This window comes from Lissotriton helveticus, chromosome 10 (genome assembly GCF_964261635.1).
Source record: "Lissotriton helveticus chromosome 10, aLisHel1.1, whole genome shotgun sequence".
NCBI classification, from domain to species: domain Eukaryota; kingdom Metazoa; phylum Chordata; class Amphibia; order Caudata; family Salamandridae; genus Lissotriton; species Lissotriton helveticus.
In genome coordinates this window covers 972,139,809-972,153,542 of record NC_136071.1, presented here as the reverse complement: position 1 = coordinate 972,153,542, position 13,734 = coordinate 972,139,809, and the positions used below count along the sequence as shown (strand labels likewise).

The 13,734-nt window shown below is 43.8% G+C and overlaps 1 protein-coding gene across 2 annotated transcripts in view; it reads right to left on the bottom strand.

The window, feature by feature from the left end:
• AKAP9 (A-kinase anchoring protein 9) overlaps positions 1–13,734 on the bottom strand; it is a 647,464-nt gene that overhangs the window by 167,939 nt on the left and 465,791 nt on the right. For both annotated transcript variants that reach the window (XM_078663639.1, XM_078663638.1), the window contains 2 exons: positions 6,185–6,248; positions 6,015–6,085 (listed from right to left, as the gene is read on the bottom strand). In XM_078663639.1, coding sequence (XP_078519765.1) covers positions 6,015–6,085; positions 6,185–6,248 — 135 coding nt within the window. The remainder of the gene's footprint in view (positions 1–6,014; positions 6,086–6,184; positions 6,249–13,734) is intronic.

Sequence of the window (13,734 nt, the reverse complement as noted above, 5' to 3'; positions counted from 1 at the left end):
CAGCGAGGGCAGGGGGAGAGGAAAGCTTCAGAATCTTAAATGTCAGACAGAGAGCCTTAAATGTAATTCTCTGTCTGACCGGAAGCCAATGAAGGGAGGTCAGGACAGGGGAGACAGAACATCGTCTCGGAAGGCCTACAATGGCCCGTGCAGCAGCATTCTGCACCATCTGAAGCCTAGTGGCCTCAGCCTGATTCACTCCAAGCAACAGAGCACTCCCGTAGTCCAGCCGAGAAAGGATAGAGGCCTGAACCACCAGTTGCCGCGTGGGGGGGTCGAAGAATTTAAGGACAGGTCTCAGTCCTCGCAGAATACCAAAACAGGTAGCTGCTGTCTTCTTCGTATGACTGGTAAAAGAAAGATGGGAATCCAGCCAAACCCCCAGATTTCTAACTTCGGCCGCTGGAATAGGGGAGACCCCCAATTCGGGAGGCCACCACTGATCCCCCCACAGTTCCGCCTGCTTCCCTAATATCAGGACCTCGTTTTTTTTAGCATTAAGCTGTAGGCAATTGCTACGCATCCAATTAGCCACAGCTATAAGTCCTGCCCGGAATCTGGGCGCATTCGCCTCAGGGTCCCCGCTGAGTGTCACCGCCAGCTGCGTGTCGTCGGCGTACGATGTCATGGTAAGGCCACATTGCCTGACGACAGCGGCCAGCGGCTTCACATACAGGTTGAACAGCGTAGGGCTTAAGGCAGAGCCCTGAGGAACACCCAGACCCAGAGAATGGAAAGATGACTGGCCAGGTGGAATGGCTACTTTAAAAAAACGGTCCGAGAGGAAAGAGCGGAACCACTGAAGAGCCTTCCCACCAATACCCACTTCCTCCAAGCGCCGCATCAAAATGTCATGAGACACCGTGTCGAATGCGGCGCTCAGATCTAACAGTAGGAGCGCCGCAGTCTGCCCCGCATCCAGCACTGACCGCAGATGCTCGGTCATAAAGAGCAAGGCAGTTTCAGTGCTGTGTTGAGAACGAAACCCATTTTGACTCTCGTCAAGAATGTTGTTACGAGAGAGATGGGCAGACAAGATGGAATTCACGTGTGCCTCAGTGACCTTAGCGGTCCAAGGCAGGAGGGAGATGGGCCGGTAATTTTCCGGGAGCAAGGGGTCTAGATTGGGTTTCTTCAAAATAGGGCTGACCACTGCTTGCTTCCAGGAGGGAGGAACCACGCCCTCAGTGAGGGAGAGATTGATCAACTCCAGGATGGGCTCACGACACAGGGGCGGGAGAAGAATGACAAACTCCGGCTTTAGCGGGTCTAAGGGAGAGCCAGATTCAATTTTGAGGCTCAGAGTGTCAAATACCTCATTGGACATAGCCAGCAAGGAGGACAGAGTTTCAGAGACCGAGACCTTCACAGCACAAGGAGCATCCCCGGGGACGGATAGTGAAAATCCTCGGTAGATTGCCTGCACCTTCTCCACGAAAAAAGATGCCAAGCTCTCGCAGTGTGAGTCCGTGCAGATCTCTAGCGAGGTAGCCCGTTTCCCCATCAGGTCCTTAAGTACCTTAAAAATTAGTTTTGAAGGGTTGGGGCTGTTGGAGAACTCCGTAGCATAATAAGCAGCCCGGGTTTGACAGATGGCTCTGTGGTAGCTCTTGAGCTGGGCAAAATACAGCGATTTTAACGTGGGGTCAAAGGATTTCCTCCAGGCTCTCTCAGCTTGCCGGCAAGTTCTCTTAAGCTCGGCGAGAGTCTCATCATACCAAGGGCTGCGGGTTTTGGCGTGACATTTAGACCAACGCAGGGGTATAAGAGAGTCGAGGGCAGTAAGAATCCAGTTGCAAAACTGTTCATATCCCTGTTCCACATTCTGCAGTTTGCCTAGGGGCTGTGTCTCCAATATCCTGACAAACTCCTCCAACTTGAGCTTACGCCAATTGCGCTTAAGGATCTGTTTATCCACAGGTTTCAGTTGTGGGTTATCTAAGGGACATGACACTTTAACCAACATATGGTCCGTCCAACCCACCACCATCGGGTCAGATGTTCTAGCCCGGACTAGAGTGGTGAAAAAGGGGTCAAGTATATGTCCTCCTGTATGGGTGGGGGAGGTGACTAGTTGGTTAAATTGCATCGCTTCGAGGTCCGCTAGCAGGGAACTGATAGGCAGAGATGACGTCAGGTCAAGATGTATGTTTAAGTCTCCGACTATGTTAAAGTTAGCACAACTAGAGACCAGCGAACTAACCACATCTACAAGGGCGGCCTTAAAGGCAGTGTCGTTCCCAGGCGGACGATAGATAAGCATGCCGCTAAAGGTAAATTGATGGCTTACCTTTACCTTAAAAGAGGCGCTTTCACACATAGGGAGATTCTGAGCCTTCCACTCAGCCGAAAAGCAGGATTTAATCGCCATGGCTATACCACCTCCCCTAGTTGTACGATTCAATGTAAACACCGTATAGGTAGAAGGGAAGGCCAGGTTTATAATGGCAGTGTCAGCGTCCTGTAACCAGGTTTCGGTCAAAAAGATGATATCAGGGGAGTCCGTATCAATCATGTCCCGAAAAGATTGATAAGGCTTGACCAGAGATCTTACATTCAAGCTCCATATATTAAGTATTCGCTCAGTACAATCTATATGAGTGCCGCGGGCAGTCCCTACAACTGGGCGCACCCCAATGGGTGAGGCCAGAGAGAAACAGCCACAAGCACAATCATAAGGCCCCGAAAGAGGAGGTAATGGGACAAGATTACACCCGGTAGGATTATCTCTTATAGAGAGGATATCAGCACGATCGTACCTGAGCGTAGCAATGTGACACATGATGGTACAGTGCCAGGAGGCCAGAGTCCCTAGCCCGCGCCCGCACCCTCGACGCGGACGAGCGCAGACGGGCAGGACTCTGGCACGACTCCGGCTAAGCGACGGCGCCCCTCTGCGCGGTCCCGCTGCGCGGGAAAGGACGACTTTAAATAGGCGACTCAAAGGGCTGCTCGAGCGTCAGGACACTCCAAAATGGCGCCCGCGAAAAGCACCACTCACCCAATCAAAGATGGCGCCCACCGAAATCCACCCACAGGACCCGGACCCGCCAAATGGCGGTGCGTGTTCCAGTAATTATATGCAGTAAGGGGACAGGAGCCCACACAGGACGGTGAGTTAAAATCAGGGGAGAATCCAAATAAAGCAACCAAAATACAATAAAGGTCCGTTTAAAAAATGCAGCGCACTGGCAGCACGACCTGCGCAATGCAGCAGATGATCAATAAGTGAGGCACACAAGTCCGCCTTAAATAGGCGACTCAAAGGGCTGCTCGAGCGTCAGGACGCTCCAAAATGGCGCCCGCGAAAAGCACCACTCACCCAATCAAAGATGGCGCCCACCGAAATCCACCCACAGGACCCGGACCCGCCAAATGGCGGTGCGTGTTCCAGTAATTATATGCAGTAAGGGGACAGGAGCCCACACAGGACGGTGAGTTAAAATCAGGGGAGAATCCAAATAAAGCAACCAAAATACAATAAAGGTCGGTTTAAAAAATGCAGCGCACTGGCAGCACGACCTGCGCAATGCAGCAGATGATCAATAAGTGAGGCACACAAGTCCGCCTTAAATAGGCGACTCAAAGGGCTGCTCGAGCGTCAGGACGCTCCAAAATGGCGCCCACGAAAAGCACCACTCACCCAATCAAAGATGGCGCCCACCGAAATCCACCCACAGGACCCGGACCCGCCAAATGGCGGTGCGTGTTCCAGTAATTATATGCAGTAAGGGGACAGGAGCCCACACAGGACGGTGAGTTAAAATCAGGGGAGAATCCAAATAAAGCAACCAAAATACAATAAAGGTCCGTTTAAAAAATGCAGCGCACTGGCAGCACGACCTGCGCAATGCAGCAGATGATCAATAAATTGAGCACACCACTTACGCCTACAACGGCCTATCCTGGTGCCCTGTACATCAGGACTTAGCTTTTAAAAGAATAAGTGCAGGTGCCCAAAGTTTTGGTCAGAAGCCTGCAGCTGGCGATGCTGTAGGTCAGAGTGCCTAACGAAAGTCTGTGTAGTCTTGTTGCCATCTCTTGCCTCTTTCTTCCACCACCATACTCTCACCGCCTCTTTAACTCACTCTTTTTTCTTTAAAAAAAATATTTTTATTTGTATTTTCAACCAACAGAAAGACAGCTGGCAAGTCACAAGTGAATACCCACATACCCGGGCTCCCCCCATCCATATTGACAACATTAAAATTAACAGCACCACAAGATCCCGCCTCCGCCTGCAAGACATCTTTCCATAGTGCTCTTTCAGTGTCCAACAACTCACTTCGGGCCCGGGGCCCGTAATCCGCCCCCCGCCATCCTGGAACATAGCCCCGCTTAGTAGGTCACTCAGTGTGTCAGTCCAGTCCCAGGCCCCCATCCAGACCATGGTACCGTCGCCATTTTCCCCAAACTCTGCGAAATGTCCGGGAACAGTCTCTTGCTTTATAGTTGACCCTTTCCGCCGTCATATACAAGTCCAGCCCCCTTCTCCATTCCCCCAATTGAGGAGGTGAGGGAGTCCCCCATGCCCTCGCCATATCCCTTTTCGCCACCACCAAGGCCAGGATTGCAAAAATCAAGTGTGGGCGGCTCAGGTCTACATCGTTAGTTATCCCTAGTAAAACAAACTTTGGTTCCACCATTAGCTTTGTCTCTAACACCTCACTCAACTCTCCCAATACCTGAATCCAATAGGCGTGAATCGCGGGGCAGTCCCAAATGATATGATAGAAATCCCCCTGTGGGTGGCCACACCGAAGAAAACCAGAGTCACTGGCTCGACCCATATGGTGTAGCCAAACCCTATCATAATAAACCCTGTGTAGTATCTTATATTGAATAAGTCGTAGCCGGGACTTAATCGCAACTTCTCTGTGGTGCATCAGGGCTGCTTCCCAGTCCAGATCCCATGTTATTTAGGAAAGCATTAAAGACATGGCTCTTTAGACAAGCATATCACTAACCCCAGCATATTCCATGACCTCAGGCTCCGCCTCTGTCTTTTATCAGAGCCAGGAAACCAATGGGTGGCAGTGCGCTTAATACATTATTTTTAACATAACATAACTGTGTCCATCTCGCCCAAGTCATGTTCCCAGGTGGCCCTCAACATCCCCAATCTATCTGGTGCATTATTTTTCAGGGTCTTATAAGTCAGGGACACTAGTTTATTGGGTATCTGTTCTTGCAGCAGGCGACCCTCCAGCGGGGCGTATTCCGGCAAGGGAGAGGACAGCGCCGCCTCAGCTCTCCATGCATGACGCAGTTGTGCATACTTAATGAACTGTGCGGGGCGTAGTCCACATTCCGTCACCAAAGTCCCATAGGGGTTAAGGTCCCCCTTTGCCACACAAGCTACTGGCTGCATGTGCAGCTCAGTAAAAGACAAGCTGGCAGGATAACTCTGCCCAGTCAATGTTCACACCTCAGCAACTCCCTCCCGCTTCAACAAGGACTTGTAGCAGAGTTTGAGGCTTCGGGAGTGGATAAAGGTACACACATGCAACACTTATACAGCCTTGAACCAACCTGGAGAACTCTACGAAAACCTAGCATTTGGAACGTTTTGGTGTCTTTCGCCTCAATCTCCATGCATAACCCTCCCCTGGCATGTCATCCTGACAGATGTGACAGAGAAACGGTATTACTGCTGTAAAACAGTAAATAATAAAATACATAACTCTAGACACCCAAATCTGTCAAGATCTGATTTGAGACACACTGAATAGCGAAAATACCAGGGTAAAAGCGATAGCCGCGATTCATGGGCCTGGGCTTGTAGAACTGTCCAGAATGACTTGGTGTTAAACAAACTGGCGGTAAATAGCTGCATGTGTGCATAAACAGATCTCTGCCCAAGCTCAATCCCTGTAACGTGAAAGCATGGAAGGTGCTCATTTCAGAGTAAATCTGAAACTAGAAAAAGCACCTAGTTCAGATAAAAAAATGTAAAGGAGATGCCAAGGTTTTGTAAAGCGTTCTAAAGTGCAAGAATAGTCTTCAAGGTTTACCTTTATCTTATCTGGAAGCAATTCGGAAGTAGCTTCAGTTTCTCCTCTTAAACTCCAGTCAGACCCAGCATCTAACAGGGCAGGAAAAGCGTTCAAATAATCAGAAATCATTTCATTTAAACATATAAATCGCAAAGGAAAAAAATGTTAGGGAAAAAACTGTATCTCACCACTCGAAGAGCTTTCTGTGTTGTGATATGATGCAGGCTGTGTTACTCCAGAGGTCGGTATTCCCTGAGTAAATAAAAATAAAGTAACTAAGCCATTACCATTAAAAAAAAAACTTTTCTATGCATAGATGCCAATTAGTTTGGTACATTCAGAGCGTCCATTACACTAGCATTTGCTCAGCTTTACAAACACATTAACGTGCTATTTTCTTTTTTCCTACTTTGCCTTATCCACAAAAGCCTCGCCCATGTTAAGTACCTCGCCCATGTTAAGTCCCTCGCCCATGTGAAGTGCCTTAAGGTTTGAGCTAATCCTCCAGACTCTCGCTGTTAAAAGCAGTTATGGAAATTTCTCAAATGGGCTAAATCTCCAAGATAGTCTTTTTAACAACCTAGACAGGACCTGCAGCCTTGACTATTCAGCATCTGGAGCACTGGAAACCATTTATCACTGAAACCAGGATGAAGGCATAAGTTCTGATGGAGCAAGGTGGTAAACAAAATTTCTGTATACCCCTTGTAAAGTTAACTCTCCATAACAGTGACAAGTACTAAACGTGTAGTTTTTTAAAATTAACCAACCTAGAGTAAATTGCATACCCAAATACACGTGGGATACTAATTTGCATGTTTTTGCAGAACCAATAATTTACTAATTTGTCGAATATTGTGTCATAAAATGTACGCATATATTATAATCTAAAAAGAAAATGCATGAATCTGCTTATGTCTGTTTATTTGTGGCATAAATCATGAAGACTGGTAAGTCAAATTACGCATAAATATCGGTTAAAGCTAGGGGAATACTAACTGGGTTATCATTAGAAGGGGGAGGTAAACAGAAAGGGCTTCATTTCATAAACTTACATCTATTTGTGTTTGTTTTCGTGATAGTTCCTAAATTGAGGCCTAAGCGAGCACATGAGAAAGAAAAAAAATGGAGTCTGATTGAAATTCCGAGATGGCGACAGAAGTGCGCAGGCGCCAGAATCGGAGATGCAAGCTGCCTGTGACTGAACAGTGTGGGTCAAGGACAGCGTGGCCATTTTATGAGGCCTAAGTCAAGATGACAGCGAAGCAAATATTCTACCCATGGGAATAAAGAGACTAATATCAATTTAAAGGATACTTCGAAGGAAGTCAAAATTTTAGACAATGACACCCCAGTAGCAGCAACGTGATGATGACTGTGCAGAAATTTGAATAAAGAATGATGAGATGATGCTCATCCGACTCCAAATTGACCAATAACAAACATTTCGGAACTTAACAGTTACGAATTTAGATAGATAAGTTAGTGAAAAAGGGTATTAAAAAAAAGGACGTTTGGGACATTGAAAAAAGCCTGCTTTTCGATTTGATCTTTGCACCCTGAGATGCTGTCGGTCTGCGCAATTTTTCCTTGAGGCACAGGGACCTAATTTTCTCGACTTTAACTTTTGAATGGGTGCGAAGTCCAGAGAGAGAGAGAGAGAGAGAGAGAGAGAGAGAGAGAGAGAGAGAGAGAGAGAGAGAGAGAGAGAGAGAGAGAGAGAGAGAGAGAGAGAGAGAGAGAGAGACAGAGAGGTTTCCGTTTGGGATTATTACATTCTGTACTGATGTCTTCGTTTCTTCATTTGGGTAATATTTCACAGTCTTATTTCCTTTTGCTGTCATTGCTAATAAATAAATGTTATTGAAAATTCAACCTTTTCTTTCAAGATTTTATTGCAAAACTGAATTATTTTTCTAGTCTTTAAACGTAAAGATCATGCTAGGTGAATTGAAATTTCGAGAATAAAAATTAAATAAATGAAGAATTAAGCTTGAATGATACTCCTTCAGTCAACTTTTACTAGAATCCAAATTAATTATGAATAGTGGGGTGATATTATTCCCTTACTTTAGTGAAAACCATGGTATTTAGAAATAAAAAATGCAGTTGTAAATAATGTATTAAGTTTAGTTCAGGCACTCCACTATAGCACCGCAACTCCCTTTTGAACCAATACTGAATCCTCGGAACAGAATAAATGTGTGAATGAATGTTAGGTTGAAAGGACGGGCCCAGTTGAAAGAACTTGTAAGTAGTTCCGTGGGTTTACAGGTGGTGGTTTATGAAGAATATTTGGAGCCGCGTTGCGCCAGTAATACTTGGTAGCAGAACATTGGTTGCTATAGGTTGACTAGGATATATGATGTTTAGAGTAGAATATATAGAATTGTGATGTGCAAAAATTTTGGACTAACATTTGTTGAGTTTGAATTACGTTATATGTAGTCTAAAAGAGGCTTACGGATAGTGTGGGAAGCTGGTCACTCTGTCTGCAGGCAGAGTAAGGATGGCAAGTGAAGTCGCACATCGCATAGTCTGCTTCAAAGTGGTGACATCGTCGTATGTTACAAGGTTAGGGACTTTGATGTGCGAAAATTGGTGAATGTATAGCGAGGGAAACCTGTGAAATCTTGGGTCTGAGCAGAGGGATTATTAAAAATCCTGCTTTAAACTCTACCCAGAGAGAGTAATAAAGTTTAACCTAAGCTTGAGAGAAGGGTAAGGTAGAGGGAAGTGCTACTTTATCGCCTAAAGTAAAAATTCTGTGGTAGAGAAGAGGTAAGCGCTGTCTACGGGAAATACAGAATTCTTGTATGATTGAAGAACTATCCTTTTGAGTTTAGCGAAACAGACCAATGGAGTTGTTTTATGTAGTTACTAACTGGTTTTATTGTATAGAAGTGTAAATACAGTTTGCCGATAAATTTTGCAAAGGAGGGGTCAGTCGAAGCTGCAGAAGCCGGAGCAGGGCTGACGTCGAAAGTGTCACGCTGGGGATGGTCCGTGTGACCAAGACAGAGTAAGGGCTGATTGGTGCATCAGTAAAGCAGCGAAGTAATTGGTTAAGCACTAATGAAACGTATCTTGTTCTAATTGGTGCGTAGTGTGAACCGCGCTGCAATAGGCTGGTGTTACGAAGCAGTTTACGGAAGAGTACGCGGACTTTTGGAAACCAGGAGAAAAATAACAAAAATGGAATTCTATTATGGAATGGAGAAAGAGAAACATTCATGGTTCCAAAAATTGAAAAATGTTTTTATACAGGACAAAACAATTGAAACTAGAGAGGGAAAAGTAATTCCTCCGCCGTGAATGCCAGCATCATATATGATGACAAAATATGGCTACCATACATGTATATGGTTAGAGAATTGGGCGAGGTACACTAAAAATGATGGTGTGTTAGCTTTTCCTGAAGAAGGTTCTGTTAGTCTCGCGATATTAAGAAATCTGAGAGACAAAATGATGAAGCTTTAACCGAGACCTAGACCAACACAGTTTGAAGCCTTGGCTGAGTGGGAAGATGAAATGCATGATCATGAGCAAGAAAGGTTTGGAGATTATTTAGGACCAAAGAATAGAGGTCGTAGATTTTGGAGAGAAACACATGAGACAAGAATGCGAAGATGGAGAGATGCAAACATGTGTGATGGAATGTATCCGGTTAAGTTGGTAGATGAGGAGAGAGGGCGAAAATGTACAGAAAAGAGAATATAGAAACGGGAAAAAGGAGTTATGAGAATTGTGGATCTGAGGATACAGTATTGGAAGAAGTTCTAAATAGGAGACCACCGCCCTACCAAGCAAACTCTATGGGTACAACTCCAAGTGCACCACAGTTAGAGGACAGATTATCAGAAACTCCAAAACGATTCTCAAATTTTAGAGATCTCCCAGAGAGAGTAGAAATGAGATATGAACCAAATGTTCTATCAACTGGAACAAGATATACGAGAACACCCAAACAGGGTAATGAAATGGAGAGTATGGGAAATAGGGTAGACCAACAAGTTGAAGCACAGCAAAGTACTGCTGAATATATACGTACAACAAATGAATTAGGTGAAAAGATACAGGAGCTTACTAAAAATATAGAAGCTGTAACTGTCCCAGTAACAATAGGTCCAGTAATTTCATTGTTTGAAAAACAGAAAATAAAAGAGCCATCTTTAACTATACCTTTGAATCAGAGTTTACAAAAAGTAAAAGAAAAAGTTTATCCAGATTTGTCAGGAATTAAATGCACTAACCAAATGACACCGCCAGATTTGACTTTTAATCAGAGTCTTCTGTATAAAATCCCATCAGGAGCAGAATCAGATTCTGTAACTCCAGAGAAAAGCGTAGAGAAAATCGATTTAACACAAACTCCAGTAGGACCAACTGAGCAAGAATTAAGTGACTGGATAAAGACCTTAAAATGAAAAGAGACTGAGTCAAAATTACTAGATGTAGCCAGACTAAAAGTTGATATGGAAGAACTAATATTTGGAACAATAGGAACAGATAGATTGAGAAATTACCAGGATGATGAGAGCACATTTATGTGTAAAAGTATTACATGGAAAACAAAAAGTATGCATGAAAGGTTCGAAAGTTTAGCAAATGAAATGGATGTGGATTTTACAAAATACAAAATTTGCAGAAACAGTATAGAGTGGATTTTACTGACAAAGATATAGAAAACATGAATATGGCAGGAAGGGTTACTCAGATAAAAGAATTAATTGTGCTATTGAGAAAATGGGGTGACATGGATAAATGGAAAATGATTTGGTCAAAGAAAAGAGAGAAAAGCAGTGATAAATCCACATTAGCATTCTCAGTAAGAGAAAAGGAAGAAGTGGTAAAAGAATTTCCTATGAGAGAGATACCGGGAGGAGGATATGTACATGTACCTTGGAGCAGACAAGATATTTTATCATTCACAAATGATTTCTCCAGATTGAGAGAGAAACTAGTGGAGTGGTATAGACAAGTAGATCGATTTGTGAAAGTTTCAAAATTCTTATGGGAAGATTTAGATGGGTTGTTTGACATTGTAGTACCGGCAGATTTATGGTCAGAATGTAAGATTACAGTGGATTGGCCAAAAGAAGAATATCCACGAGATAAAGTGACAGGTGCTCCTGGACCTGAAGTGATGCGGAAATACGATCAAGCAATCGTGTTTTTGAAAAATAAAATTCCACCAAAAGAGACGGATTGGGTAAAAATGGACAGCACAATACAAGAGGCTAAAGAGTCAGTTCATGCATTCTATGAAAGACTGCTATTGGCATTTAAACTGTACAGTGGATATGAGGAATTAAATGAAAAGGATATGAGTAATTTTGTATATCGTTTTGTGTTTGGACTGAGACCAGAAATAGGGGACATGATTAAACATAATTTGATGGGATGGCAGTCGTGTTCAGTGGACGAGGTTCTGAGACATGGAAAATATTGTAGCGATGAAATTGAAGTTAAACAGAGAAAACTCAAAGAGAGAGCAAGGTGGGCACAGGTAAAGGTTGCCGAACATCAAGCAGCTCAGTTAGAGATTAAAAATACAGAAGGTCACCAAAATAAAGTGAAAGGGAACTCTAGCATACCAAGGTTAGCGGGAAATATAGAGGAATTGAAAAAGAAATATACATGTCATAATTGCGGCAGGTTGGGGCATTGGAAGATAGAGTGTAAGTATCCACCAAAAGTTAATCAGGATGATACATCATTGAATCTGGTTCAGCAACCATCGCCACAGCAGCAGATAGTTAATCCACAGTGTCAGGTGCCACAACCTCCACTTCCTCACAATGTAAACCAACAGAGATACAGTACAGAGACAGGATTCTGCCCAGGAGACCAGGTAACAAGAAATAATAGAGTGCATGTGAGTTCGCAGTATTGGCTGAAAGAGGACGGAAGCGAGTCGGATGATAGTTTCTGACGGTCTCTGAGAGAGGGAGAAGAGTGCGTGCTTGGCGCTACTCTGGAGGTAGATCAGTCTGGTCCATATGTGAATGGAAAAGTGAATGGTGTAGATATAACTTTCCTAGTGGACACAGGTGCTACCTGTTCTACTGTTAGATCAGTGGAAATTCAAAATCTTCCTCTCTTGGGTGAACATATACAAGTAGTAGGTGTAGCAAATCAGCAGATTAAAACGTCTTTAACAAAACCGATTGAGATTGAAATTGGAAATTTCGAAGACATGCATCGATTTGTTGTGTGTGACAGTAGTCCTGTAAATCTCCTTTGAAGGGCCATACTGTGTAAAATGAACTGTGCCATTTATTGTTCACCAGATGGCATAGAGCTCCAGACTCCGGATGAGGATTGTCTGTATAAAATGGCAATGATACTAATTGAGGCAGAAAAGAATAAAATGTTTCCTGTGTTTGTACGAGAAAGAATACCAGAGGAACTGAAAGAGGTAGTTAAAGATCATGTTTGGAATCTTACAGGAGAAGATATTGGGTTGATGATGTAGATGCTGTAAAAGTTTCTGTAAAAGAAGGAGTAAGTTAACCGAATATTCCTCAATGCAAAATGACAGCTGAGATAACTGAGGGAATAACACCATTGATAGAGAAAATGATTGAGCAAGGAATTTTGAGAGAAATAGAAAGCAGTCCTTGTAATTCGCCGATAATGGTACTGAAAAAGCCAAATGGAACGTTCAGAATAGTACAGGACCTGAGAAAGGTAAACAAAATAGTCGTTCCATGTTGTCCGATTGTGCCAAACCCAGCAGTAATTTTATATCAAATTCCACACGATGCAGAATGGTATACAGTCATTGATTTATGTAATGCCTTATTTACTGTTCCATTACACCCTGAAAGCCAGCCAATATTTGCATTCCAATTCAAAAATCGTATTTTAGCGTGGTGTCAAATTCCTCAGGGGTATACTGAAAGTCCCTCAATCTTCAATCAACTATTAAAGAAGTCATTAGAAGATCTAAGTCTACCTGGAGAATCAATTCTAGTCCAATATATTGATGACCTGTAATTGGCATCAAAAACAAAAGAAGCATATGTCACAGATACTGTTACCTTGTTAAATCATTTGGCAGATGAAGGACATAAAGTGTCACCATAAAAATTACAGTTTTGTCAAAAGGAAGTGCAATATTTGGGACACAAGATTGCAAAGCGAATCAGACAGATTACTCTAGAAAGGATCAAAATGATACAGGGAATGAAACCTCCAAAAACACAGAGACATGTGAGAATGTTTCTCGGAATGGTCGGATATTGTCGACACTAATAGCAAAACCTTAACAAAGATTGACAAAAGCAGATATAAAAGTCCACATTTGTAAAGTCCACATTTGTAAAGCGCACAATCACCCGTAAGGGTCTCTAGGCGCTGGGGGCCGTCGGGAAGATTAAGCGAGCTATTGCCCAGAGTCACATGGTGCTGGGCTAATCTGCCGCCGGAGCCGGGGATCGAACTGTGATCCCCAGATTCCAGCGTCAGTCGCCCTGGCCGCGGCGCCACACCTCTCCCCAGACCTGATAACTCTGAACAAGGCAGAATTGGAAGCTTTTGAGCAGTTAAAAACGAGTCTATGTGAAGCACCGGCTCTGGGAATGCCAGATTATGAAAAAGAGTTTGAGCTATATTGCAGTGAAAGGGAAGGATGTGCATTGTCAGCCTTAATACAGAGACATGGAAAACTTAGAAAACCAATTGCATATTTTTCTGCTGTTTTGGATCCAGTTGCAAGGGCATTGCCGGGATG